Source organism: Phocoena sinus, chromosome 1, assembly GCF_008692025.1.
Source record: "Phocoena sinus isolate mPhoSin1 chromosome 1, mPhoSin1.pri, whole genome shotgun sequence".
NCBI classification, from domain to species: domain Eukaryota; kingdom Metazoa; phylum Chordata; class Mammalia; order Artiodactyla; family Phocoenidae; genus Phocoena; species Phocoena sinus.
Window position 1 is genome coordinate 1,304,536 of NC_045763.1, and position 27,885 is coordinate 1,332,420.

General features: G+C 67.4%; 1 protein-coding gene across 1 annotated transcript; it reads left to right on the forward strand.

The window, feature by feature from the left end:
* Window positions 1-2,014: 2,014 nt before the first annotated feature.
* Window positions 2,015-27,711, forward strand: PLCH2 (phospholipase C eta 2). The gene is given in 24 exon segments (XM_032614324.1): window positions 2,015-2,138; window positions 4,167-4,313; window positions 6,087-6,329; window positions 6,537-6,667; window positions 9,943-10,113; window positions 11,594-11,687; window positions 11,838-12,041; window positions 12,320-12,440; window positions 13,992-14,163; window positions 14,558-14,665; window positions 15,687-15,845; window positions 18,134-18,199; window positions 18,527-18,609; window positions 18,978-19,075; window positions 19,162-19,344; window positions 19,712-19,819; window positions 20,507-20,631; window positions 20,711-20,795; window positions 21,115-21,261; window positions 21,664-21,743; window positions 23,858-24,155; window positions 25,610-26,442; window positions 26,445-26,586; window positions 26,872-27,711. Coding segments are annotated over 24 exon segments (4,500 nt in total). The 3' UTR covers window positions 27,450-27,711.
* Window positions 27,712-27,885: the final 174 nt, after the last annotated feature.

A 27,885-nucleotide genomic window follows, 5' to 3' on the forward strand; every position in this document is an offset into this window, starting at 1 on the left:
GGAGGGGTAGGTATCACACGGGGCCCAGGGCACCGAGAGTGTGGGCCACTGGGCCTCTGCCGGGGCTACCCCGGCCTTGCTCTGGCCTGATGCTCCCGGGGCTTTCTGGTTCCCCTTCCCCACCGCCCATCACAGGGGCTCCGGCAGCCTGTGTCTTCCTGAGGACGCCCAGGACGGAGTCCCCTTTCCAGTTCCGCGCAGAGCCACCTCCTGCAGGGACGGAGCCAGTGTCTCCTGGGCAAAGTTCCTCACTGGGTTTGGGTACTTGGTTCTGAGTCAATGACGGGACCCTGGTTCTTGTGCTCAGCCCAGGTGACCCATCCTGTCTCCTCAGAGCCTGCGCCACCTACCCTCCCTGACCCTGGACCCAGGGGAGTGTCCCGGGCTGCCCGGTCTCTGGTGCCCTCTGGCCCTGGCTCTGTGGCCTGGCCCGGGCTCCGCCCCTCTGGCTGGGGAGGGAAGGCGGACGGGCCCCGGCACAGCCCAGGAGCAGTGGGGTTTAGGGCAGTGAGGACTGAGGGGTGCAGGCCCAGCACTGCCACAGGCGGCCTGGGACACGGATTCATGCTGTCCCTGCGGTGCCTGGGCAGGGGGCACAGGGTGGGCTGGGGGCTCGCGGGCCCAGCGGCAGGAGGAACGTGAGGTCTTCGGGGCAAGACCCCAGTCCTCCCTGCTGCCGTGACTGGGGTGGGGTTCTGCCCCCCGGCCTGTGCCCCCTTGTCTACCAGGCTGGCCTGCCCTGGAAGCCTCCGACACCCGGCAGCCCCTGGCCCAGAAGAGGAGGGGGTGCCGCCCACTCTGCCTCTCCTGGTTGCCCCTCGTCTGGGCCTTAGCCGGTGGCCTTGACCGGGCCTTGTGTCCGGTCAGCAGGCAGCAGGCGGGTCTTCCCTAGGCCCGGCCCTCCTCCCCCAGGACAGGTCGGTCATGAGCAGGGCAGCTGGCCCAGGCCAGCCCAGCCTCTGGGGGCAGAATGCTGTGAGGAATGTGCCCCCTCCGCTGGGAAAGGTCAGTCTTGAGGGCTGGTCCTTGGGGACTGCAGCTGCACGCCAGGGGCCTGGAGCTGGGTGACGGAGGCAAGGAGGGCTAGACCCAGGCTTGGGGACCTGCATCCTTCAGCCAGTGCTGGGAGTCGCAGCAGAAAGGGGCCCAGTAGGCCCCGGGTTGCCCGTGGGCCAAACAGGCCTGGCCAGGCAGTCCCGCCCGGCTTGGCTCTAGGGCGCCAGCCCACAGGGAGCTGGGTGCTGGGGGGCAGGATACTACTGCTTCCGTCCCACCTCCAGGCCCACCGGGACCTCAGGAATCCCCTCGGAGTTCCCCTGGAGTACGAGAGATGTGGGGTGAGATCAGGGCCTTCTCCTGGGGCACAGGCTGGGATGGGGCAGAGCATCCAACCTGCGGAGGGGCGTAGGGAGACCTCCTGGTAGGGCCTGAGAGTGTGCCCCGGTGGGTGGTCCCATGAGGACCACCCCAGGCCTTACAGCTGTGGTCTTCAGGTCCCCAGGGAGACCACCTGTCTCTCCTGCCTGTCGTTACTCAGCTGGGGCGTGGGGGCTGGTGGCCTGGGGCCTTGGCCGACACTGCCACCTGCCTGGTCCCCTCCCGGTCCCCGGCCGGGAGTTCCCTTGGCCTAAATCCTCTGGCCAGCTGGGCTGGATCCAGGCTTGGATTAGCGCAGGGACTGGGCAGAGGGTGGGTGGGGCGGGCAGAGGCCCTGCAGCTTCCCTACCTCAGGCCCTGGGGCGTTGCTTCTCCTGGGACCCCTTTGTGGCCCTGGGGGCGGGTGGGCTGGCTCGGGGGCCATCGGGGACAGCAGGTGAGAGGCCAATGCCAGAGGCGCCTGGGAGCAGCCCTGCGGGGGCCTCGGTGGGCAGTGAGGGGGAGGAAGAAGCCGAGGAGAGAAGGGGGCCCCGTGGAACCCCCGGGCTGCCTGCCACCGCCTGACCTGCCGTTGAGGTGGGGCTGGGGGCTGGCCCTCTCTGGCCTCCGTGAGCCCACCCCTGGCCATCATCGGGGCATGTCTGTCCCCTGGCCATTTAACCCCAGCCGGACCAAGGGAATGGTGGCCTGCCGGGCGGAGGCCCTCCTCTGGGTCGGCGGCAGCGTGGCTGTGTCCTCGCGGTGGCAGCTTGGCCCACTAGGTGAGGGAGCAGCCCTGTCTGGTCATCTGGGGCGGGGCTGGCCTGCTCCTCCCTGGCTAGAGCCCCGCCCAGCCCCCGGGTCACTGGGCTCAGGAGATGGGGGGGCGCTGCTCCTGGGGTTGTGAAAGGCCTGGTGGCTCCCACCCCACCTCCATGCAAACCTGTAGCCTCCTGACCCCTTGGGTCTCCCTCTGGGGGTCACGGGGCTCCGGCAGCAACCCCCGGTGCACCTCTCTGACCCCTCCGCTCAGGGCCTGGAGGCTGAACCCCAGGCGGGCAGTGGGGAAGGAAGGGGTGGGGGAGTCAGGGGTAAAGGAGGGGCCGGGGCCATGGTCCTGGTGGATGTGCGGCTGGACACTCGCTGAGGGGGTCCCTGGTACTTTGGGGGGCAGTGGCACCTTCGGCCCAGGTGTGGTGAGGCCAGCATGCTGGTGCCAGATGTGTCGGCCCTTAGAGGCCGGCAGAGTGCCCGACACTGCGGTGAGACTCTGGAGGGTAGAGTGTCTGTCTTGGCGGGGCCCCTCCGGCTCTCTGTTCCAACTGGCAGATGGGGCCTGGCCCAGGTACCGCCTTCCAGAACCTGGTTCTAGGCCTCGGGGGCCCGCCCCTGTCCCCATCCCCGGCCTCTCCCCTCCCACCTGCTACCTGTGTCCTGGCAGCCATACCGCGTCTTTACCTCCTGATGTCTCCCCTGGAGCCCAGCCTCCCTGTGCACGGCTCCCCTCTGTGCCCCCCACCCAATGCCTGCAGTTCAAGGTCAGAGGTTGGCTTCCTCTGAGAAGTCCTCACTGCCTGTTCCCTCGGGCTGACACTGCCCACGGGCCTCCACACACCACCTGAGGGTTCCTCATCGGGGGGGGCCTCGTGGGTTAATTACTTGGTGTTTCACCAGTTGGTACTTCCTGGGTCCCGGGCTTTCTAAGCAAGCAGTTGTGAGGGGCCGGAGTGGGGCCAGGACAGACCCATCCCTGGGACTTCTGGAGGGCCTGCTACCTCTCCAGCCTGGCCAGCCATGGCCTCCCCTGGTACCTGGGAGATACACAAGCTGCAGACAGGAGGCTGAATAGATGGAGGAGGAGGGGAGGGGAGGGGAGGGGGAGGAGAGGGGAGGGGGAGGGGGGAGGGGAGGGGAGGGGGGACGGGAGGGGAGGGGGGAGGGGAGGGGAGGGGGGAGGGGAGGGGAGGGGGGAGGGGAGGGGAGGGGAGGGGGGAGGGGAGGGGAGGAGGGCGGGGGAGGGGAGGGGAGGGGAGGGGAGGGGGAGGGGAGGGGAGGGGAGGGGAGAGGCAGTGGGGCCCCCTGGGGGAAGGTGTGGGCTCTGCACCTTCCCAGACCTGTGTGGGGCCTTGGCCTCATGGAGCCTCTTCTGTGGCCTCCGGGTGGATGTGTGTGGTGCCACCCTTGCGGCGCGTGTGAGGAGGGCGGTTTCCTGAAGATGCCACGGGAAGGGGATGCAGGCTCTCAGGAGCGCCTGCGGCCGGGCCAGTGAGCCAGGCTGGGCATCGTGGGGGGCTGCCTGCATGCCGCCCACCTGGGTCCACCCTGTGCCTGGCCCGGGACCTCGTTGCCTAGCAGCTCCTGAGAGCGGGCTCGGCCACCCATCCCTATGTCCTCTCGTGTGTCATAGCTTTTGGGGCAGGTCATGGTGGTGGAAGGGGGTGGGTGGGAGGCCGCTGAAGCAGGGCAGAGCTGGGGGGTGGGAAGGGTCCCGTCTGGGACCTCGCCTGGCCCTTGGGCCGCAGGACCATTGGGGAGGCCAACAGGAGCCCGGCTGGGCAGAATCGGTCCAATTCTCTGTGGACTCTGGCCTCTCATCAGGGTCCTAGATTGGATCTGTGGCCTGGGCCAGCACCTGGGGCCTCAGGCAGGCCTGGGGTCTGAGTTCTGCACCCCCTTGAGCACGTGGGGGGTGGGGCTGAGGCTGCAATGAGCACAGAGGGGCCGCTGCAGCGCTCACCAGCACCCCTGTCTGTGTCTGTCTGTGTCTGTCTGTGTCGGTCCGTCTGTGTGCCGGGTCGGTGGGCCACCAGTGGAGCGATGTATGAGTGCCATGCAGGCGGGGACACAGATGGTGAAGCTCCGTGGCAGCTCCAAGGGCCTGGTCCGCTTCTACTTCCTGGATGAACACCGCTCCTGCATCCGCTGGCGGCCCTCACGCAAGAATGAGAAGGCCAAGAGTGAGTGGGGTGGCCCTGGGTGGGGGAGTGGTGGGCAGGGCAGGGCCCCCAGACCAGCACCCAGGGGGGCAGAGGACCCTCCCAGAGCAGCCACTGGGCAGCTGAAGGGGCAGCAAGACCTGAGCCCTGGAAGTCCCCAGGCCTGGCCCATGGGCTCAGCTGGCCTTGGAGATCCTCGGTGACATCTGGACGCAGTGGGGTGAGGGCCCTGGCCCTGCTGCCCACCTAGCAGAGCCCTCTGGGACTCAGTGGAGACTGAGTAGCCCCAGTGCCCAGCCCTGCACCGGATGCTGAGATGCGCTGAGAGGCGAAAGTCTTTCAGTCTAGCCGGGGAGATAAGACCGCTGGTGAGCAGCGAGACCCTGCTGGGCACCCTGAGGGTACGACCCGGTGCTGAATGCTGGCCCAGGCAGCCTGGGGCTTGAGCAGCTGACAGGCGTGTGGAGGCTGCAGAGCTGTCTGGATGGGTGGTGGCGGGTAATGAGCTGTGAGGATTTGGGCAGGGACCAGGCTGGGGGTCCTGGGGGTCAGGAAGAGACACGTGAGTCCTTACAGGCGAGAGAGGGGACTTTACGGCCCCTCCTCTGGCTCTGGCGACTGGAGAGACGCAGGTGTGCCGGGGCAGGGCCTCAGCCGCATGGTTGCTAAGGGCACTGCTGCCACCATGGGGCCCAGGAGAGAGCCACGCTGTGGAGCCCCCTGGGAGGGTGTCTTGGAGGAGGGGGCTGGGACTGCCCTGTGGGCCCCGGGGAGGTGGAACCGCCACTGGCTGCTCAGGCAGGAGCCCCTGTGCTCCATCCGGAGCGCCTGCTCTGTGCCAGGCACTGTTCCCAGCACTGGGCATCCTTTGGGAACTGAGCCGCCATGAAGCTCGTCTTTTGAGTGCGAGATGGGTGACACCACCTAACGGTAGGATAACTTCACATCATGCTGAGTGACGAGAACACAGGATGGCAAATAGAGGGGAGCAGGTGGGTGGGGGTCGTGGAGGCCCCTCTGGGGAAGGGGTGACAGGGCAGAGACCAGCAGGCTAGGACGGGGGGAGACCAGCTGACTCTGGCCATGGAGGGGTCCCCAGGAGGGAGGAACTGTGGGGGCAGCTGTCTCCTGACTGTCAGCGCCCCCTAATCTGGGGGCCCAGAACCCCCACCCCCACCACGAACATGCGTGCGCACAGGGAGCTGGGGAGGCGGGAGCTCCCGGGGAGGGGGTAGTGGGGGCAGAAGACAGAAGGACTCGCGCACCCTTCACTGTGCGAGTGGGGAAGACCCATCGTTACTGCACGGGACACGATAACGTCCAGGGTGGTGCCGAGCCTGCCGCCGGGGGCAGGAGGCGGGCAGGGGGCGCAGTGCTGGAGTCCCTGGCTGTGCCGAGCCCAGGGTGCTTGCTCCCAGCGGGGATGCTGCCCACCTGTGCCCCGACTGCCTGAGAAGGGGCCCTGCCTGGGGCACAGGAACAGACCCTACAAACGCCCTTCTCAGCTCATCTCCTTGTGGTGACTCAGCTTCTGAACGGAGGCTCCACGGAGCTGCAGGCGCTGCAGCCAGTCATGAAATCCCTGCTGGCGCCTGAGCTGGTGCGCGCCAAGCCGGGCCCCGCTGCCCCCCGGCCCCCACCTGGTGCCAGCCTTTATTACCGAGGCGGCCCCAGGCTCAGACGGGGCGGGAAGCCCCAAAGGGCCCCAGCTGTTGCTGAGAGCACCTTGGGGCCTGCGGGTGGAGGACGCCTGGCCCCGGGGAGGGCTGTGACCGTTCCCCCCGCCCCCTGCAGTCTCCATCGACTCCGTCCAGGAGGTGAGCGAGGGGCGGCAGTCAGAGGTCTTCCAGCGCTTCCCCGACAGCAGCTTCGACCCCAGCTGCTGCTTCAGCATCTACTACGGCAGCCACCGAGAGTCGCTGGACCTGGTCTCGCCCAGCGGCGACGAGGCGCGCACCTGGGTCACCGGCCTGCGCTACCTCATGGCTGGCATCCGTGACGAGGACAGCCTGGCCCGCCGCCAGCGCACCCGGGACCAATATCCTCACGGACGGCGGGAGGGCCCCGGGGACCACCCCTCACTGTCCCCCGTGTGAGCCCCAGCGGGCTCACATATTTCGGGAAGGGGAACTTGGGCGGGGTCCTCCACGCCTTCCTGCCCCGGGAGGGGAGGGGAGGGGAGGGGCGGGGAGGGAGGCGCAGCTGGCCTTGCTGCACCTCCGTTGGCCCCTAACTTGGCCCCAAAGTGGCTGAAGCAGACGTTTGACGAGGCCGACAAGAACGGCGACGGCAGCCTGAGCCTCGGGGAGGTCCTGCAGCTGCTGCACAAGCTCAACGTGAACCTGCCACGGCAGAGGGTGAAGCAGATGTTCAAGGTGAGGCCGGCGGGGCCGCCAGGGCTCTCGGGCCCCGAGCGAGGGCTCCTGGGGACAGGCGTGTGTCCGGCAGCAGGCCGGCCCTGTCCAAGCTGCAGGAGGTCCCGGGCGGTGCCGTCCAAGCTGCAGGAAATGGCAGGGAAGCAGCCGTCCTGCACCTGTGCGGGGCGGTCAGTCAGACGCCCCAAGCTGCCCCCTGTTTGCAGCTGTGCTGGCACCACTGCAGCAGCTCCTGGGGCCTCCCCGGACCGGTGGACCGGACATGTGGGCAGGCGCCGGGTCAGCGAGGGGAACCGCCCACAGGACCTGCACCCCGCGATTCCCCAGACTTAGTGGGGTGCACGGGCCCTGCCTTTTGGGCAGCAGCTCTGGCTACCCACCGCCCAGCCACCCCGGTGTTAGCAGTTATGACAATGCATCCTCAGCTGAGCGGCAGCCTTTATTGTCTGTAATCAGTTTCTCTCTTTGCGGAACCGCTGCTGGGCCGGGGGAGGAAGGCGGTGTCAGCGGGTCCTGGATCCGGGTGGGGACGGGCGAGCAAACTCCACTTCACTCAGGCCTCACTGTCTTGTTGCCACCTGGGAAGAGGGTTCCGCGAGCTTGAACCGGGCCCTGCGCCCCAACACACACACACACACACACACACACACACACACACACACACACACAGACAGAGCCAACCGCTCCACGAGGCTCAGGCGCCCGGCTGCCCCCTTCTGGGCTCTCATGAGGGACGGGAGGTTGTGCTTGGCTGGAGCGAGGGGAGCTGGCCGGCCCGGAGCACATGGATCTGTGCGTGAATGGCGGGGGCGGGGTGGTGTGAGCAGAATGCTCTCGGACTGCTGGGTGAGTACTGGGGGGCTCACAGGGCCCCTCCTGAAGGCCCCAGCGGGGACAGAGCCGGCCTGGGCAGTGAGGGGCCGGCAGATAGCTCAGGCCCGCAGAGCAGCCCCACCGTTCCCTGCCTGCCCTGCTTCCAGGGGCAGCTCGGCGGTCAGCAGTGCCTTCCAGAATGGTGAGGCTGTGTCAGGGGCTCAGATTGGCCTCAGAGGCAGGACGAGAGACGAGTGCCCCCCACGGAATGGGTGCGAGTGGGCACAGGCCTCTGGGGCCTGAAGGTCCACCACCAAGACCTGGCTTGAAAATGCCCCCCGCTGGGAGCTCCGGAGAGCCCACGCCCCCCGCCCCTCCTGTAAGGAGGCTGGGCCTCTCCCGCACCCCCTGGGCACAAAAGGGGCTCCCCACAAAGCCCTCTGACCAGCCCCAGGACTAGTGGTGTCCGGGTGCTATCCAGACCGCTTCAAGGAGAACCTGCCAGTGGGGCCCTGGAGAAAGGCCAGCAGGGGGCTGTGGGCCACAGCTGCTGACCCCAGACCCTGGGCAGCTCAGTGCCAAGTGGGCGCTGTCCACGGTGGCCCCTGAGCACCTGGGCCTCCCTGCCCATCTGCACGGGGCCCTCTGTGGGCGCTCGGGAGCCCAGGGAAGGAGGGCTGACCCCCAGCCGGGCAGAGTGGCTCTGATAATTAGTAACAATTTTATGGTCGAGAAATCTCAATATTGTTTCCGCTGCCTGGAGCTGCCCTAACAAAGGAGAGATCTGTATGGTGGGTAACGAGTGGCTAGAGCGTAATTTCATTAAGCCTAAAATAACCGTGGAACGTAGGCCAGGCCGCACCCTGGGCGGCTCTGAGGCCTGACCCAGCAGCACAGCTCCGGCCGGCGTGTGCTTTTAGCTGCCACGGTTTCCCTTTGTGGAGAGGAGAGCGGCTGCGTGACCACATAGACAGGCGTTTCTGGGGCCGAGGGCTCAGAGCCGCCTTTCGGGCCCCTGAGGGCCTCGCCGTCACAGAGCATTTTCAGCCACCACCTCGGCCTGCTGCCCAGCCCGGAGCCCGCGGAGAGGCCAGATCACCCCGCATCTCTGCCCAGCTGCAGCCTCGGCCCCTGGGAGGGCCTCCAGCCCGACTCCGTCCCAGAGGGGCCCTTTGACCTGCAGCGAGTGCCCTGCCTGGGTCCGTCCCACCAGCTCTAGACACAGGGCTGCCCCCAAACCTGGCACAGACACAGGGATCCTCATCTGGCATCTGCTGGCCCCGTGCAGGTGGCCCTGGGCTGGGCCCCTCATACCAAGCTGGCCCTGTCCTGGCCTTGGTGTGAGCACCCGGCATGGGCACCCGGGTCCTGGAGGGAGATGCTCGGGCTGTGCTGGGCGCCCACCTAGGGGCCAAGCCACAGGGCCGGGGTAGGCAGGGCAGCCTTCCTGGGAGCCCTACTGTCTCTGGGGCCGGGGACATGGGGGTGGCTGTAGCCTGCACCTGGCTCGCTGGTGATACTTCTGGTTCAGAGGGGGCCTCATTCCCATCTCCAGCCACCCCAGATTGTGTGGCCATAGGAGAAAAGACAATGCAGACGCCCCGAGAGGCTGGCGGGCACTGCTCTCCGTGGTGCTGAACCTGGTGTCTCTTTTTGCCGGGCAGTTGCACCCACCCCCACCCCCACCCCCCACCCCCCAACCTGCTCACCCGGCTAAGGACCCAACCTTGGCACTCAGGGTCTTGAGTACCTTCCACATGGCCCTTCTGGCCCAGCTCCAGGGACCCCCATGACTTCCTAAGGGCAGCCTGGCCTCCAGCACTGGGTGCCCTTGCCCTCTGGGTCTGTCCCTGGCCTGGGCTCTTGGTGTCCCCAGGGTCTGACACCTCAGCAGGTGCTCCCTGAGTGAGTGGATTCATGAAGGAGTCTGTGGTCTCATTAGCAGCCTGGTGGGTTTGCCTGGGGGGTTCCTGTGGGTATTGTGTGAGCTGCTTTCTGGTCTCAGCCACTGTCCTCGCATCTCTGCTGTGGCAGCCGGAGTCTGGGATTCCTGCGTGCCCGGGGGCCCTGTGCTTCTCTAATCAATGGATGGCCAACCCTAGTTACAGATCATAGCCCAGCGTAGGCATTAACTCTTGGGTGGGGTATTTCTCCAGGGTGGGGTGACTTTGCTGGGTTCAGTTGCAGGTTGACCTGGGAAGGCTCGGAAAGGGGGAGGTGGGGTGAGAGCTGTGTTAACGGGTCACTCGGTGGCTTCTTGGTGGGAGAGGCGAGGGGGAGCCCAGTGAGGACGCCGCTGCCGGGCTTGGGGAGCATTCGTGAGCCCGTGACATGGGCAGTAGTGCTGGAAGAGGGAGGGGCGATTCGACTCAGGGTTGCCTGAGGAATGGGGAGCTTGGAGGCACCCTCGCGGTTGAGGCCCAGGGTGGGATGTGAGGGGACCCGGAGGCCTTGCGTTATAGGAAGCAGACACAGATGACCACCAGGGGACACTGGGCTTCGAGGAGTTCTGTGCCTTCTACAAGATGATGTCCACCCGCCGGGACCTCTACCTGCTCATGCTGGCCTACAGCGAGCACAAAGACCACCTGGACGCCGCCGACCTGCAGCGCTTCCTAGAGGTGGAGCAGAAGGTGAGCGTCCCCGGCAGGAGCCGGGCTCCTGGTGGCTGTGGCCTCACCGCGGCCTCCCGGGGCATTTGAGCCCGTCCACAGTGTGACTGGGAGCTTGGGGAAGTGTGGGCACCAGTCTGGCATTTGAGGCCCACTTACTGCACCTGCCTCGGTTCCTGGCTCGGGCCACAGCCACCAAGCCGGTGGGGAAGGAGAGTGGCTCAGCCCTGACCGTGGCCCCCCCGGAACTCCCAGAGGGGAGCCCGTGCTTGACCCCGGCCCCGACACTGGCGTCGAGCATCTTCTGGCCTAGGTCCCTTGGCCCAGCCTTCAGGCCTGGTCCAGCCACGTGGGTCTGGCTGGCTCCCACCCCCAGGGCTCTGGGCCCGCTGCCAACTCACTCCAACATTTGTCCAGCAGACGTGCAGGCGCCTCTGGGTGCCAGCAGGGTGTGCCTGCCTCTACTGTCCCCGGCCCCAGGCGCCCCATCCGTCCTGAGAGGCCGAGTGCTCCCCGGGCGCTGCCTGGCTCAGGAGTCTGGACCCCTCATCCCGGGCCCGGGTTGGAGGGGGGAAGGCCACCCCCTGAGGGGACAGCGCTGCCACAGCGGGGCTCGGACCGCAGACGGCGTGGGTGCGGCTACTGTGGGCAGCGCCGGAGTGAGGCTGAGGGGCCGCTGTTCCGACAGGGGTGGAGGGAGGGAACGCGGCCCGGGCTGGGATGGGTAGAACTGACCCGTTGCTCCCTGACCTTCGCCCTAAGCTCTCCAGAGCTCTTCTTACCGTCTGCGGCCCAAACTATCCACCGGCTGGGTGGTTTGAGTCCTGGCCCCTGACTCTGGGCCTCCTGGGTCCACAGCTGCTCCAAGCTCTGACCCCATTTGCCCCTCTCCCCCCACTACATACCCATCCCCACATTCCTGGGGACGTCCGGGTAGCCCTGCTGGTGGGTCTGCCTCTGGGAGCGGGGAGCTCCCGGGGGCTGCACTGTGGGGCCCTGGGAAGTCACTCAGCCTCTGACACACGGGTCCACCGATGGGCAAGGCCACCTTGGGCCCGGCTGCCACGCACAGCTTTCTTGCGAGGGACTTGGGGAGGCGACAGGAGGGGCCAGGTGAGCCCCCTGGGCTCCTCCAAGATGGGACGTGGTCCTTCTCACACCGGGCCTCGTTCCCTGCCAGCCCGCCCTGGTCCACAGCCCTCGAGACCCCTAACGCAGCAGCGGTGGCGGGTGGCCCGGCTGATCATGCCAAAGACCCCTCCCCTGCCAGGGGTCCTCAGTCAGCGCCAGCTCTTCCAAACCCAGGGGACCCTCTGGAGTCTGCTGGTCACTGAGTCCCAAGTCTCACGCCACTGGGGGTGGCCAGTGAGCCCCCCAAACGGGGGAGCACGCCGCAGGGACCAGGGCCTCAGCCTCGCGTGGTCAGCGCCCGTGCGCGGAGGCGGCCCGCGGTGGGGCCGGAGTTGGGCCGGCCTGGCCTCAAGCCCCTGCTCTGGCCTAGATGACGGGCGTGACCCTCGAGAGCTGCCGTGACATCATCGAGCAGTTTGAGCCCTGCCCAGAGAACAAGAGTAAGGGGACCATGGGCATTGACGGTGAGTGGGCGCCACGCCGGCCCAGCTGCACTGCTGGGTCAGCGGGGCGCGGAGGGGTCCACGCGGCATGGGGGCGGGTGGTCCCGAGATGAGCCCACGGCGGGGCTGGCACAGGGCTGAGCCCCTTGCCCCACCGTGCTCCCCCAGCAGGTTTCACCAACTACACTCGGAGCCCTGCTGGCGACATCTTCAACCCGGAGCACCACCACGTACACCAGGACATGACGTGGCCGCTGAGCCACTACTTCATCACCTCGTCTCACAACACCTACCTCGTGGGCGACCAGCTCATGTCCCAGTCGAGGGTGGACATGTACGCCTGGGTCCTGCAGGCCGGCTGCCGCTGCGTGGAGGGTGAGTGCTGGGGCTCTGGGACCCAGCACGCCCCTCGGCCCCAGGGGCCGGGCCTAGGCCGTGGGCTGATGTCTCCTGTGGGAGGGCGGGGTGGCCCCGAGGAGCCCTCTGGAGTCTCTGGGCACGGTTCCTGCCCTCCGCCTGGCCGGGGCCGGGCTACGTCTCTCCCGGTGTTAACTGCGGCACAAGAGGGCCGCCTCCGGTTAGCGTCCACGGACTGGGTCTCCGGGCAGCGGTGGTCCGGCCCCTGGAACCCACTGAGGCCTGTGTGCCTGCAGTGGACTGCTGGGATGGGCCTGACGGGGAGCCCATCGTGCACCATGGCTACACTCTGACCTCCAAGATCCTCTTCAAAGACGTCATTGAAACCATCAACAAATACGCTTTTGTCAAGAACGAGTGAGTGGCTGGGACTGGGGGGGGCTGCCCCGGGGGTTGGGGGGGAGGGGCTCAAGGGCCTCATCCTGCCCCTCCTGTACATCCTTTCTGCGGCAGTGCAACCTTTTGGCGGGCGGTCTCTTGTTGAGGGTGAGGGGCAGGGCAGGGGCAGAGGAGAGGGAAGGCGGTGGATGAAGGAGCGACAGCTGGGCCGGGCAGGGCGCGTGTGTCAGCGGCCCCGGGCCACAGACACCTGGTGTCAGAGGCCCTCCACAGTGGTGGCTCCGCACTAATTGCTCTTAAGAAGTTACTGTGTCCAGACTCAACTTGCGTCACTCAGAACGGCTAGAGACACTGTTGAACAAAATCCAGTTTAGTTTCTGGGAATAGAAGATGGCCTCCCCGCACTGCTCCCCTCGAGTCTCAGCTCAGCGAGGCTCGCCGGTGAGAGTGAAGGAGGGGGGAGTGGAAGCGAGACTGATTTAAGAAGTAGAAACCGAGGTGCCCCTCCGGGAAGACCTGGCACAGGCTCTGTCTTGGAAGGGGTGGGAGGGAGGGATCTCTGCAGGGCCTTCTGGCCTCTGGAATTGCAGGTGAGGGGGCGTCTCAGAGCAGGGGGGCTGGGACACACAGGTCTCCTGCTGGGGTCTCAGGACGGGGCTTGCGCCTCCCACGCCAGCATAATCTCTGTGGGCACAAGGTCCTCCCCCAGGCCTCGGTGCCCTGCCTGGGAAATGGGGAGGGGTGGACCTTTGCCCCAGGCCGTGCCTCTCACATTGCAGGACTCGCCCACCTCTTGCTCTAGTTTCTGACTTCTGGGTCTGGGTCATTTACATTTTCTAAAAGGATTATGTTGCCTTTCGGCAAAAATCCAAGTAAATGTGCACATTTCTAAGGAAATAAACAACTGAAGAACTTATCATGAAAGTCCGCACGCTGCACTCCCCACTCTGCACCACGTAGGTAATAATGACGTGCCCCCCGACGGTGTGTACCAGGCTATGTCTCCCTCCTTATTGGGCCCCAGGGCCATGCACAGGACAGCGTCTGCCGTATCTCGGTGAATGGGGTTATCTCTCTCACAGTCTATCCATTGCACCTCGGTGTAGTCCACGCCATTTTTTTTTTGGCCGTGCTGTGTGGCTTGTGGGATATTAGCTCCCCCACCAGAGGGGGACTAACCCTAACCCTGGGCTCCCTGCAGTGCAAGTGCAGAGCCCTAACCCTGGACCACCAGGGAGGTCCCCCACGTCATTTTCAAACCATGACTTGCTTGAACGTTTCCTTTTGTTTTTCCTGGAGTTTCTAATCGCCTTTGTTATTTTCTTATTGGGAGAAGAAGTACATGTCTCCTTTACCCATCCCTAAGGTCTCCCAGCTCCTTTCCCCCACACTCTCTTGCTTTTGAAAGCCATTGGTGGGCCCCTTCCCAGAGTGGCTGGCAGCCCCGTCTATCCTGGGCTCCTGTGAAGATTCCTCCTCATGCAGTGGTGCAGGTGACCCGCAGTCCTACATAGGTGAGACCTAGCCTTCCCCTGGCCTCATTCTGCTCCTTCCCCCTTGGGGCCACAGGTATCCAGTGATCCTGTCCATTGAGAACCACTGCAGTGTCGTCCAGCAGAAGAAGATGGCCCAGTATCTGACCGACATCCTTGGGGACAAGCTGGACTTGTCATCAGTAAGCAGCGAGGATGCCACCATGCTACCCTCTCCACAGATGCTCAAGGGCAAGATCCTGGTGAAGGTGAGCCCCTGCCTACCCCGCCTGGGGCCAGCGTCCTGCTGAGCCTCTGACCTCCGACCTCTAACCTGCAGTCAGGTCAAGGGCAAGGCCCTGCTCCGGACAGGCTGGGGTTCCGCACCATCTGTGATAGATTTGAGGGGCCACAGGGCAAGCCCTGCCCCTGACCTCGCCTCCTTCTCCCCGTAGCTGTCAATCAACTTGGGGCCTTTGGCATCACACCCGGGCACGTCCCTCCCACGCCGCTGCCGCAAGGATGGGTGGGCTGGCCCTGCCCCCAGCCTGAGAGCCACAAGCAAGCTTGGGAAAGGCTCCTACGCTTTGCTGCTGCTCCTGTGGGTGCCGGCCCCCCAGCACTTCCCACAGGGCCCCTGCCAAGGTCCACCTCCTCCCCCAGGGCAAGAAGCTCCCAGCCAACATCAGCGAGGATGCTGAGGAGGGCGAGGTGTCTGATGAGGACAGCGCAGACGAGATCGATGAGGACTGCAAGCTCCTCAACGGGGATGTGAGTGGGCGTGGGGGGCTTTGGGGGCCGGGGGAGCTGCAGACCTGAACAGCCAGCTCAAGCCTTGGTGTAGAAGGGAGGTGGCAGGGACAGAGGGGCAGGGGGCAGATTCTGAGGGTGATTTGCAAAGCTGCCAGGCTGCTGGGCACCCCCCTGCCCAGCCCTCCACACAGGGCACGAACCCTGAGTTCCCAGCTAGCGGCTGTCGCCTCTTCTCAGAGAGTCGCTGGGACCAGGGGCAATGCTGGGAGGCTGAGGAGTCCACAAGGGCTTTGAGCAGCCGAGGGGCAGGCGGGGGTGGGGGTGGGGACTCTCTAATTAGCTTCTTCCCTCTTCTGGGTACTGCCAAGGTATTATTTCTCCCTGAGGGACCATCGGATGGGAAAATAATCTTGCTGCTGGCTAATTGTTTTAGAAAGCCCTGAGGCAGTGGATTCCTCCCGCTCTGGGTGGGTTTGCACGTTTCCCTGCCTGGCCAGGGGTGATAGTAAGCCCTCGGTCTGTGGTGGCCACCTTGCACCCACTCCAGCCTGGCTGGGCATGGGGGTGCCCAGATGCCCAAGGCCCAGGCCCTGCCTGGAGGGTCCAAGTTGGTCAGGACCACGCTGGGGTCTGTCCCCACCCCATCCATCTCCTTGAGGCGCACGGTGGCTGGTGGTGGGTTCCCAGATCCTGAGCCGCTGAGCGGCTCTCAGAGCCCAGAGTGGCCGCCGGGTGCCCGGTGAGCGGTCCACTTGGTCCGGCGGCCGCATCGTGCACCTGAAGGAGACAGGTGTTAGAATCGGATGGGCCTGGGCTCAGGGCCTGCTCGGCACTGTCTGAGGCCCCGGGGCAAATCACATGCCAGGGCGCACAGCAACGTGATGTGGGAGCGAGCCTGGGGCCAGCTCCAGGCGTGAGCTGGAGCTCACGTGGGCTGAGCGTGAAGTGGTGCTGGCCCTGCCCGAGACCGGACGCTGTCCCCGCTGCTGCCCGCAAGCTGGGGACCGAGGCCAAGGGGCTGGCCGTCCGCCTCTTGCAGGCCTCCACCAATCTGAAGCGTGTGGAAAACATTGCCAAGAGGAAACTGGATTCCCTAATGAAGGAGGCGAAGATTCGGGACTGCGAAGACCCCAGTGACTTCACCGCGTCCACGCTGCCCCCGCCTGGCAAACTCGGGCACACGGCAGAGGCCAAAAAGGTGGGAGCCCCGAGGCAGGCGGGGTCGGCCTGCAGCTGGGAGAGGGGCCGGAGCGTGAGGTTTCTGCATAGCTGTGCACACACACCTGCACGCACACACACCTGCACGCACACACACACCTGCCCCCCCAAACCTGGCCACACACACACACCTGCACGCACCTGCACACACACACACACACACACACACACACACACACACACACACACACACCTGCACGCATACACACACACTGCCTCTGGTGTACATCTCCACCCCGGGTCCTCCAGGAGCTCACACTTGGCTGTTCCAGTTCTCACCATGAGGGACCCCCAGCTGTCACCCTGTCACAGGCAGATGGCCAAGGAGGGGCTGCCCTGTTTGTGTGGCTGACAGCCTGTCCCCTGGAGGCCTGCGGACAGCTCCTCTAGCCCACACCCTCCCTGCCTGTGGGCAGGAGCGGGCTGGCAGCCCCCGGGGCACCTGCAGCTCCTTGCCGAAGAGGACCTGGCCGTGGCCTGGGGGGTCTGGTGGTGACAGGGAGGGGCTCCAGGCTCTCAGAGCCGAGTGAGTCCTGGGCAGCTGTGCAGCCCCCTGCCCAGAGGCCCTCCAGCCGCATAGGGAAGGGCTGCCGAGCTCTGGGAGGTTCCTCTGTGGGAGAACAGTGTGGGGGCCGTCAAGGCGGACATGAAGCGTATGGGGGCCGGGCCGATGCGGCTGAGCAGTTGTGGGGCCGTCTGGAGGGGCCGGCAAACGCTGGAGATGTGGCCCCATCAGCTGAGTGGCCCGAAAGCCGGCGCCCCGCACGGGCTGTGATGGGCGGGGCAGCTGGCCTTGGGGCCAGGAGGGTGCCGGTGGGCCCCGCAGACCCCATTTTGCGAGCACGAGGCCTGTCAGGCGCTGTGTCCTGGTGGGAGGGGCTTCCCACACCCCCCCGAGGACGGCACGCGGGTGCTGCCTCCCCTGCTGAGCTTGGGGTGCGCGCGGTGGGGGTGGGTGACAGCAGATCCTGGTTGTGGCCGCAGCACTTCTCCAGGATCTGGGCCAGCAGGCGCCTCTCCGCACTTGTGGCCAGGTTCAGGGGTGCTTGTGTGCTGGGTGACCACGCGGTGCAAAGAGCCAAGGGGTGTGTCAACCCCGCCGGCTCCTGACACACCGTGAACGCGGCTTCCCGACCTCTGCCAGCTCACGGGTTTTCTGAGCGCCTCCGTTGCTGTGCCTTGGGCTCTGGACCAGCGCCCCTCTGGGCAGCCAGCCAGCGGGTGGGAGACAGCACTCCCCAGGGGGTGGAGGAGGGGGTGGGGGGTGGCCCCGTGGCTGTCCCTACCCCTCTGCCCTCCTTGGCCGGGCCTGGGGGGGCCTCGCATCTCCCGCTTGAGCTCCAGGCTCCCTGCTCGGCGGCCGGAGCCCAGACCTGAGGGGTTCTGCTCATTTCCTGGGTGAGGCCAGCGAGCCAGGCCGGGGCGTGGCCGAGGGAGGCGTGTGCGCACAAGCTCGCGTGGGTGCACGCAGGGCGCGTGTGCAGATGTGTGGGCCCCTGGCTGAAGCCCCTCCTTGACAGGGAACCTCGGCTGCGAAGCCGGCTCCCGCCCTGGTGGGCACGTCCTGAGCAAAGTTGGGAGAGTTCGGGGGCGGGGGCGGGGAATCTGTGGAAGGGGCTGGGGGGCGGCTGGTGACGGCTGTGATGAGGGACCCAGGGGACGCTGGCACAGACTCCCAGCCGCTCCAGAGGTGTGACTGAGCTTCAGGGTGGATGAGAGCTTTGTGCCTCGGCCCCAGAGGGGGGAGGGACAGGCCCGGGGGCCCCTCGGGTGGGGGCAGGAGGGGAGCCGCCAACGCGCATGTTCTGTAAACAGCAGCGAAGCGCTGGTCCTGCAGCCTCAGGAGGCTCACCGTACCCGAGTGCAAACGGGAAATGGCCACAGCCCAGGGGATTGTCTAAGTAGGTAATAGCTTTGCCGCTGCAAGAAGCAGGCGGGGGCTCCTGAGCTGCGGGACCCCTGTATAAGGGTCACCTAAGTGGACACGCCGAGGAATGTTCCGGACACACAAGCGGCATTTATTAGGCCGTCACCATCCACGGGAAGAAATCAAGACTAGGCACTGGAGGAGTGTCGAACTGCACGGCACATCGTGGGGAGCTGATGCGGGCGTGCGCGCGAGCGCTGTTCTCAGGCCTCTGCTCCCGGCACACTTCCTCCACGCCCCTCCCAGCTCCCTCCCTTCCAGGAAGGTGGCGCCCGGGGCCTCTGCGGGGAGCTGCCCATCCCAACCCGGGCCCCAGCCCCGCTGCCTGTCTCTCCTCCCAGGCCGTGGAGGCCGGAACCAGCAGACAGAACGGCCGCCTCCTCGCGGGCAGCTTCTCGAAGCGCAAGGTCTGCCGGGCTCCCCATGTGCGCCAGCCAGAGCTGGGGGGTCTCCTCCAGGACCCAGGGCCTCTGGGATTCCTGACGCCCTGGGCGGGGCTGGATGGAGCAGGTGCCTCCATGGCCCTCCCCCGGTCCACGCTGGTCGACGCCCGGAGTGCAGGTCACCCAGGGCCCGGGCCAAGCAGGGCACTGCAGAGGGGGCAGGCCCGGCTGCAGGGTGGGCGCCGGGACCCCAGGGCTGCAGGCCCTTCCCTCGCAGCGTCCTGGCCTCTGCAGACGGCCCGACTGGGCCTGGCGCTCCAGCCGTCCTGACTCTGCCCTGGTTCTGCACAGAAAAAGAGCGGCAAGCTGAAGAAGGCGGCCAGCGTGGAGGAGGGGGACGAGGGCCCGGATGCCCAGGGCGGCCAGAGCCGAGGGTCAGTGCCTGCCTCCATGCCGGGCCCCCGAAGAGGCAGCGTGGCGGCACGCGCTGGGACCCTTGTCCTGGCGACGGTCGGCGTCACATGCGCAGGCTCAGGGACCCGCACGGTGGGGAGCGGCCGTGGGGGCCCAGGGCAGGGACCCCGGGGTGCAGGGCCAGACTGCCCAGCGCGGTCCCCGTGCTCGTTTCTGTAGCAGCTGTCGCGGTTGGCCACCTGCCCCCTCCCCCGGTGTCACCTCTCAGCACGTCCGCCGCATGTCCCGACGCCTGGAACACGGGGGCGTAGTGGACGCCTGAGGGGCGCTCCCCGGAGCCTGAACAGGGAGGCGTGCGACCCAGGTCCTGACCCCACCCCTCCCGCAGGGCCACCCGGCAGAAGAAGACCGTGAAGCTGTCCCGGGCCCTCTCAGACCTGGTCAAATACACCAAGTCTGTGGGCATCCACGACGTGGAGATGGAGGGTGAGGGGCCCCTGGGGGGCGGGGGAATCGGGGCCCTGGGGGGGTGGCTGACCCGGTGCCCTGACGCCGCCCGTCTCACCCGGCAGTGGCGTCCAGCTGGCAGGTGTCTTCCTTCAGCGAGACCAAGGCCCAGCAGATCCTGCAGCAGAAGCCGGCTCAGTACCTGCGCTTCAACCAGCACCAGCTCTCTCGCATCTACCCCTCCTCCTACCGCGTGGATTCCAGCAACTACAACCCACAGCCCTTCTGGAATACCGGCTGCCAGATGGGTGGGCGCGGGGGCTGGGGCGGCCGGGCTGGCGAGGGGGTGCAGCTGGGTTCTCCGCGGCCTCTCTGCTTGCCCTTGGCTCTGGACAACCTTCGCGGCAGCCAGCCAACTTCACCAGGATGGCGCCGGGGTGGGGGCCGCTGGGGCGGGGGCCTTAGGACCCCAGGGCAAGGCAGGAAAGACACAGGTGCGAGGGGCTGCTGTGCCGGCTCTGTGGGAAGTCCTGCCTGCCGGGACGCACGGCCCTGGCCGTGCCCGACGTGAGCCCCAGGGCCCCTGCTCACGTAGTGGACGCGGGCTCACAGGAAGCGGCGGGCGGGACACACGGGCTGGGCGCTGAGCCAGCCACCTCACATCCTTCCCCACAGTCGCCCTGAACTACCAGTCGGAGGGGCGGATGCTCCAGCTGAACCGGGCCAAGTTCAGCGCCAACGGCAGCTGTGGCTACGTGCTCAAGCCCCAGTGCATGTGCCAGGGTGAGGCTGTGGCCCCAGGACGGGGACACGGGGCTGGGGGCTGCTGCACGGAGGTGGCAGGGGGCGGCCACGGCGAGGCCACCTGGCGGGTCAGGCTGGGGCACGGGGAAGCGCCGCCACCCTGCCGGGCATCTGCGGCCCCTCCCCACGCTGCCCCAGCGCGAGGGTCCCCGGGCGAGGCGCCCTTGGGCGAGGTCTGCCTGGCACTTCCTGCCTTCTCGGTCACCTCAGTTTTGTCCCCGATGTGCTGAGAACGACTTGTGGGTTTCTTCCCATCGTAACCCTGACCCGTCCTCCCACGTGCCTCTCGGCTCGTGCCGTGCAGCCTTTATCTGCAGTGGCCTCTTCGAGTTATCGACGTGCGCAGCCCCAGGGCCCCCCACCCTGGACCCTGTCCCCGGGCACCCAGCCCCCCCACCCGGAGGTGGTGTGGCCTCGCACTGAGCCCCCGTGGTCCACCTGTGGGAGGAGCGAGCTGGGCCCACATCACGGGGAGGCCGCAGAGGCGACCGGCCTACGGCCCCCGACGCCCACCCCTGCCCCGGAAGGCTGCCTCCCCTCCCCCGCCCGCACCCGGGGCTCCCATCCAGTGGATGGGGTGGAGGTGGGAGTGGACGCACCGGGGCTGCCCCGGGAGCCGGTGGTGGGTTTGCCCTGCCTGCTCAGCCTCACCCTGGCCCCCCCCAGGCGTCTTCAACCCCAACTCCGAGGACCCTTTGCCCGGTCAGCTCAAGAAGCAGCTGGTGCTTCGGATCATCAGTGGACAGCAGCTCCCCAAGCCGCGGGACTCCATGCTGGGGGACCGAGGGGAGGTAGGAGGGAGGGCCTGGGGGGCCAGGGAGGGCCGGGGCGTTGGCCCGGGCCCCGGTGCCACCCTGCACTGTGTGCCAGATCATCGACCCCTTCGTGGAGGTGGAGGTCATTGGGCTCCCCGTGGACTGCAGCAAGGAGCAGACGCGCGTGGTGGACGACAACGGTGAGGACGCGGGAGGGCCGGGGGCACCCGGAGGCCCCGTCACAGCTCCTGTGCTGCTGACCGGGAAGGGAAGGGTGAGGGCCACCGCCTGTGACCCACATGACTGTCCAGGACGCCCCCTCGGCTGGACGCCCAGTGACAGCCGCCTGGCCTTGCGGTGTTGCTTCTTTCGGCCGGTGACCAGCCTAGGAGGAGGTGCTGGGAGAGGGCGTGGGCCCCTGTGGCCTCCAGGCTGGAGTTGTGGTGTGGATGGGACTGGCCTGTCTGAGAGGTGGGGGTGGGGCAAAGGTGACAGACACCTCCTCCTGGTGGCCTCCAGGATTCAACCCCATGTGGGAGGAGACCCTGGTGTTCACGGTGCACATGCCTGAGATAGCGCTGGTGCGCTTCCTCGTCTGGGACCACGACCCCATCGGGCGTGACTTCATAGGTCAGAGGACGCTGGCCTTCAGCAGCATGATGCCAGGTGGGCAGGGGCCAGTGGGGGTGGGGGAGGGCCAGTGCCCCCCGTAGCGCGTCCCCCACAGGCCAGCAGAGGACGCCAGGACCGGGCGGGGCTCAGCTTCCTCCTGCGAGTTGCCTTCTGCCACGGGGCGGCCTGGGGATACCGAGGGAGCCGAGGAGGAGGATTCAAGGCCACAGCACTTTTGTGGTCAGGGTGGGGGAGGGTAGCACCAGCTGCGGAGCCCCTCAGCCCCCAGAAGATGGTTGCTCTGCAGGCGAGAGCAATCCTGGCAGGCTTTCTGGAGGAGGTAGCGGCCCCAGGACCGGGCTCACAGGTTGTATTCAGGGCTTTGGGACCTTTAAGTAGAGTGTGGGGGACGTGGGTGGGTAGGAGCCGTGGTGAGCGTGACCCCGGCTGTTTCAGGCTATCGGCACGTGTACCTGGAGGGGATGGAAGAGGCCTCCATCTTTGTCCACGTGGCCGTCAGTGACATCAGTGGTAAGGTGAGTGCCACCTGCAAGGTCACTTGCTGTTGGAAAGGGGTGCCCCAGCCCCAGCCCCACCCCATCCGTGTCCCTGGGGCCATGAGGCCTAGTGCTTACCTCGACGGGCCTGTGTCTCCATCCACGAAACGAGTGGCGGGGCCCCCGGGCGCGCCTCTATGTCCCGGGGCCAGTGTGGCCACCAGCATATGGAAGCCATGGCCCTTCCTGGGCAGCCGCGGCCCCTCCCGTCTCTCCTGAGCCTCCCCTTCTAATGCTCGGGGTCCCCTGGTTCTCTGTCCCTCCTCGAAGGCGTCTGCCTGGCTTTGCCCCGTCCCTCACCTGCTCCCAGTACATTTGCCCCAGGATGGGGTCTCACTCCGACTTCCCCAGTCTGCAGAGCCCAGGGGTCCCTGGTTCTAAGTTTGGGGCCTAGCAAGGCTGCACGCGGTGGTCTGTCAGGCACACACGGGGGTCCATGTGGCTTCCGGCACTAACCGTCTCTCTCCTACCGTGTTCCTCGGCCCTGCGTGCTGCCGACGGAGGCCCCGCAGGCCTCCCAGCTCCGTTGTGCGTCCATGGTCACCCTGTCGGTCCCGTGTCTCCGTCTCCGTGCTCCACGCCCGCTGTTCGTGTCTCACGGCCTCACTCTGTCTCTTTGGTCTTGCAGTGGGCTTCTGTATGTCCAAAGTCTACTTTTAGAAGCACGGCCCTGTTAGGAGCTCGAAGGTACCCCAGCACGGGGGCGGCGTGGCCTGCCCGCCCCCCACCTGCATGCTCAGGCCACCCCGTTAGCATCCGTGAATTCCTGGTAGCATTTTGGAGACTGTCAGCTCATGTGACATGGGTCGGGACGTGGTTCCGGGTCCCCCGGGCCATCCTCAGGCACAGAGCGGCATTTATGAGGCAGGTCCAGGACCTCAGCCAGGCCTCCTGTGTGTCCGCCCCGAGGTCTGGCCCATCTCCTCCTACCCTTGGCCTTTCCGACTCCTGCACCTCCCCCACCCCCCGCCCTGCCCTGCGCCTCCCTGTGTCCAGTCCTCTAGCTGCCGGCCCTCCCAGTACCCGTGCCCTCTCCCTCTCCCCCACCTCCCTCTGCGCTCCGCCTGCCTGTGTGCCCCTCTGATCTGTCTGTGCTTCCACACCCAGTGCTGGAGGGGGAGGGCGGGGTAGACCCCAGGGACCAGGAGCTCCGAGCTTGAATTCTGGACCTTCTTCTAAATGACCTCCTAGCCAACTTTGACCAAATTGCTCTGGATTTGGGATCTTGAATCAGACAGCTGATTCAAGTGCTGGCCGCTGATGCCTCTGCCCAGATGTGCCCCCGTGTCGCGGGGACCGTGGCTGTCTCCAGGGTCTTTGCATGTGAGGACCCTGCCGGCCTCTCCGGTGTTGACCCAGGCACGTGCCAGCCGGTCCTGGGGACCCTGGCTGCCGTCCTCAGGCCGGGAGGCTGCGGGGAGAGGCCTTGTCGGGGCCCCCCGGGCCCGGCCGTCTGGGAAGGACTGCCTGGCAGGCATCTGGAAAGGCTTCCCGGAAGAGGCAGCACCTCCAGGGGAGAGGGCCGGGCAGGAGCATGGGTGAGCCGAGCGCGGGGCTGCACCTGGCTGTGCTTGCTTCCTTGGCTGCGGTGCCTGGGGGCGGGCGGGACCGGTGCTCCGTTTGGTTCACACCCCGTCTTGCTCTCCACACCAGGGCCACCCTGGGGGCCCCGTGCCAGCCTGCCCTGCCAGAGCTGGGGCCCCAGGGGCTGGAGGGGTGAAGAGTGCGGTGGGCACTGGGCTGGGGGCCAGGTCTCTGCTTGGGAGACCCTGGGAGGGGCCTCCCCGCTCCAGCACTCCCTGGCCACCTGCCCTGAGAGCCACAGACCCTCCGCCAGCGCCCACTCCCTCCACCCTGGTGCAGGCAGGCGCCGTCCACGCTGTGCTGAGGCCACAGCCTCCGCCGCCCCTGGTAGAGCCTCCCTGGAGACCATCCTCCTTACACACAGCCCTGAGTGGTGCCCCAAGCGAGCAGGCCCGTCGGGCCGCAGCAGGCTCTCCCGGGCCACGGCCTCCAGAGCACAGCTGGACAGGGCTGGGCAGTCTCCGGCCCCTGGTGCCCAGCTGTCGGCTATGTATCTCCTTCTCTTGCAGGTCAAGCAGGCTCTGGGCCTAAAAGGCCTGTTCCTCCGAGGCCCAAAGCCCGGCTCCCTGGACAGTCATGCTGCTGGGCGGCCCCCGCCCCGGCCCTCTGTTAGCCAGCGGCTCCTGCGGCGCACGGCCAGCGCCCCAAGCAAGAGTCAGAAGCCAGGCCGCAAGGCCTTCCCAGAGCTGGTCCTGGGCCCGCAGGACCTGGGCTCTGAGGGGGAGGCCAGCGACGCGGCACCTTCCAGCCCCGGCCCCACTCCCGAGGCCCCGGCCCTGGAGGAGCTGGGCGGCCGCAGCCCTCGAGGTAAGGCTCCAGTGGAGAGGAGCCCGGTGCAGGTGCGGCCCCCGCGGGCCCCCGAGGGCCCTGGGCCTGCCAGGATGGCCACCACCTGCATGAAGTACGTGGTGGGCTCCTGCACCGGTGAGGACGCCGAGGGCCTGCGGAGGGGGCAGCTGCCCAGCCCGGGGCCCGAGAGCAGGCACGCGGCCATCAGCCAGCAGCCCTGCGCCTGGGCGGGCTCGCTGGGGGCGCCCCACACTGCCTCTGGGAGAAGCAGAGGGGCCCCCAAGGGCCCTGGGTCCCGGCAGCCAGGGCCGGGCGGCTGCGGCTTCGTGTCCTCGGACTCCAGCAGCCCAGGCAGCCCCGAGGGGACTCCCTGCTGGCCCGAGGGCGCCCGCAGGCAGGTGGGGGCCCTGCAGAGGGAGATGAACGCCCTGTTCATTCAAAAGCTGGAGGAGATTAGGAGTAAGTCCCCCGTGCTCTCCACCGGTAAGCCCAGGCGCTCCTCTGCAGTGTCCCCGTGGTGGCTCCCACGCTGCCCCCGCATGGCCTGGCTGGCGTCCCCGCTGTGCTTCCGTGTCCAGAACTGTGGCCTCCGTGTGTTCACTGGCCTTCGTTTCCTTGTTCCACTGGCTGGTCCCGTGGGCCCCTCAGCCCCCATACCCCCGTCTGACCATGATTTGCCCCGTAGGCCCCCAATGCTCCCCAGGGGCTGGGAAAGTGACTGCAGCTCTGGCTGCAGCCGTCCTCACCCCGGGCTGGGGACTGGGGAGTCTGAGCCGGGTCCACTTGCCGAGGCCTGCAGCCCAAAGGGTGGCCTCTGGAGCCCAGCCTGACTGCCAGGGCCCCGGGGCAGCTTCCAGGCCCTCCTCCTGCCTCCCCCTGGCCCCTGGCCGGCACCGCACTCCTCTGGGGAGTCTGGCCTGGGTTCCTGGCTGGGGCTCAGAATCTCGACGTAGAGGCCTCTGTTTGCAAAGTGTGAGGGGAGCAGCTTGACCGTGGCCCTTGGCCCTGGGGACGCATGTCTGAGCAGCTCTGCTCTGGAGCCCCCACCCCGGCCCCAGGGCTGGTCGTGACAGCACTGCCTGTGGCCCCTGGTCGCGGGGAGCAATCCGAGCCCGGGGAGGGCGTGCTGGAAGCTGGGCCATCCTCCCGCTCCCCCTCTGTACCCGCCCAGCCTTGCGTCCGTCTGTCCACGGCCAGCCCCACCCCGGCGCTGACCACCCTCTTCTCCTTTCTGTCCCCACGCTGCCTTCCTAGTCAGGGATTGAGAGCGGCTGAGTGCCAGGTAACGCGGCCTGGGCGCGCGTGGGCCCTGAGCTGTGCCGGCCCCAGGAGGGCCTTGCCTGTGCGCCCAGGCCCATCTCTTCCCCCAGCAGCAGCGGAGTGGGGGGGCAGGGTGGGGGCAGCTGTGAGCACGTGGAGGGGCCTGGAGCCCCGCGGGCGCCCCTGACATCTGCCTCTCCCTCTCCCCGCAGACGCCCACCCCTTCTCCTCCCTGTGCAGCCTGGAAACCATTGCCGAGGAGCCAGCCTGGGGTCCTGGCCCCCCACCGCCGGGGGCCGTCTCCCCCAGCCACACCCCTGGAGGGCCCCAGTGCTCTGCGGGGCCCGGCACCGGCTCGGCGAGCCCCCGAAGGGCGGCTCTGGGAGCTTCCGGGCCCCTCCAGCTCAGGACCGGGAGCCAAGGGAACGCTGAGCCAGCCCCCGAAAGCAGGCAGTCGGCGTGCCACGGCGGGGGCCCTGCTGGGGCCTGCAAGGGGGTCCCCGGTAGCCAGACGGACGGCAGGGGCCACCCCCGGGCTCTGGGCCACGTGCTTAAAAGGGCCAAGAGCGAGGGGCAGGTCCCCTCGGAGTCCCTGGGTGGACGGTGGCCCCTGGCCAGGCCCCGCCCCGTCGTGTCCTTGGACGCCACTGGCGGTGACCAGCTATGGCAGCCGCTGGAGCCAAGCAGCCACTGTGGCAGCGTGTCCTCGTCCTCCAGCCTGTCGTCTGGTGACACGGTCATCGACCTCTCCCTGCACGGCCTGGGCTTGGGACTTGAGAGCCTCCCGGGGGCCCCGGCGGGACGCCTGCCCCTGTGGCCCTGCTTGGCCTCGGCCGCCCGCCTGGACCTGCCCGCTGTGACCAAGAGCAAATCCAACCCCAACCTGCAGGCTGCTGGCCAGCTGCCTGTGGGGCCTAACGAGCTGCAGCCCCGCCCCCTGGCCCCATGGCCACCCTGGGCCCACCACCTCCTGGTGGGCCTCCCGGACTGCACTGTGGCTGCCAAGTCCAAGAGCCTCGGGGACCTGACCGTGGACGACGTTGCCCCCCCCGCGTGGAGAGCCCGGGCCGCGGCCTGGGCCTGGCTGGGGAGAGGCCGGCAGGGCGGGGGGCGTGGCTGGACGCCCTGACGGAGCAGCTGCGCAGGCTCACGGGGTTCCAGCAGGCTGGGGGCATCACGTTGCCCACCAGCGGGGTCCCGGCTGGGGAGGGGCAGCGGGGTCCCGGCTGGGGAGGGGTCAGCGGGGTCCCGGCTGGGGAGGGGTCAGCGGGGTCCCGGCTGGGGAGGGGGCAGCGGGGGCCCGGCTGGGGAGGGGGCAGCGGGGGCCCGGCTGGGGAGGGGTCAGCGGGGGCCCGGCTGGGGAGGGGGCAGCGGGGGTCCCGGCTGGGGAGGGGGCAGCGGGGGCCCGGCTGGGGAGGGTCAGCGGGTTCCCGGCTGGGGAGGGTCAGCGGGTTCCCGGCTGGGGAGGGGGCAGCGGGGGGCCCGGCTGGGGAGGGGGCAGCGGGGGCCCCGGGCTTCCTGCGGCGTTCCTCCTCCCGCAGCCAGAGCCATGTGCGCGCCATCGCCAGCCGGGCCCAGGAGCGGCAGCGGCTGCAGGGCCCGAGGGGCTCCCCAGAGGAGGAGCGGGGCACCCCTGAGGGCGCCTGCTGCGTGGGCCAAGAGGGCTGTGGGGCTGTGCCGGCCCCGCCAAGGGTGCCACCAACCAGCTGTCAGGTGCTGCCGCCACTGGCCTCCTGCTGCAGCCCAGGGCTGGGCGGGGCCCGCGTTTGCTTAAGATGCGGAGCTGCCGCCCCGAGGCTGCCGCCTGTCCGGTGTGGCTGTGCCCCTTGGCCCTGCCCCTCCTCCTGGGAGGAAGGAGCCCGCCCTGGGGCAGGGCAGAGTTTTCACGACCTTTTAAGATCCACTTACACAGACAGATACTTAAATTTTCAGAGGCAAAGCTTCTACAATGAGAAAATGGTACCGTGTCCTTTTCCACTTTCCCCCGGTCTCAGCTGCGGGGCGTGTGTGGGCGCGCGTCTGCCGGGCCCCGCCATGCGAGGCGCCCAGTGACCTGGAGCGTGGCCTCCCCGCCCCGACTGCTGGCTTGTTCTGCACACACTCTGCTCTGTACGGGACGTTGTAGACTCTTGTAAACTCCCGAACACAGCTCCAATAAACACGCTTGCGCTTGTTCCGAGTGGGCTCCCTCTGTGGCCGCGTACCCGGTGTCGCGGGGCCGGAACCCAGAAGATGCCCCCCACCCTCTGCCCGCGGATGGCTTGGCTGGACCGCACCCAGGGTCAGGGCCACAAGCCCCGAACACACCCCTGTTCTTTCCCTCCCCCTCTCCCGCCCCACTTATCGGGGGCAGACGTTGGCCCTGGCAGGGCCCCAGGCCAGAGGGTCCCCAGCTATGGGGCTGCTGCTCCCGGAGTCTCTGCGCACAGAGGACCGCCAGGGCGGCCCCCTCCCTCGAGAAGCTGGGGGGCTGACTGCCCTCCCCACC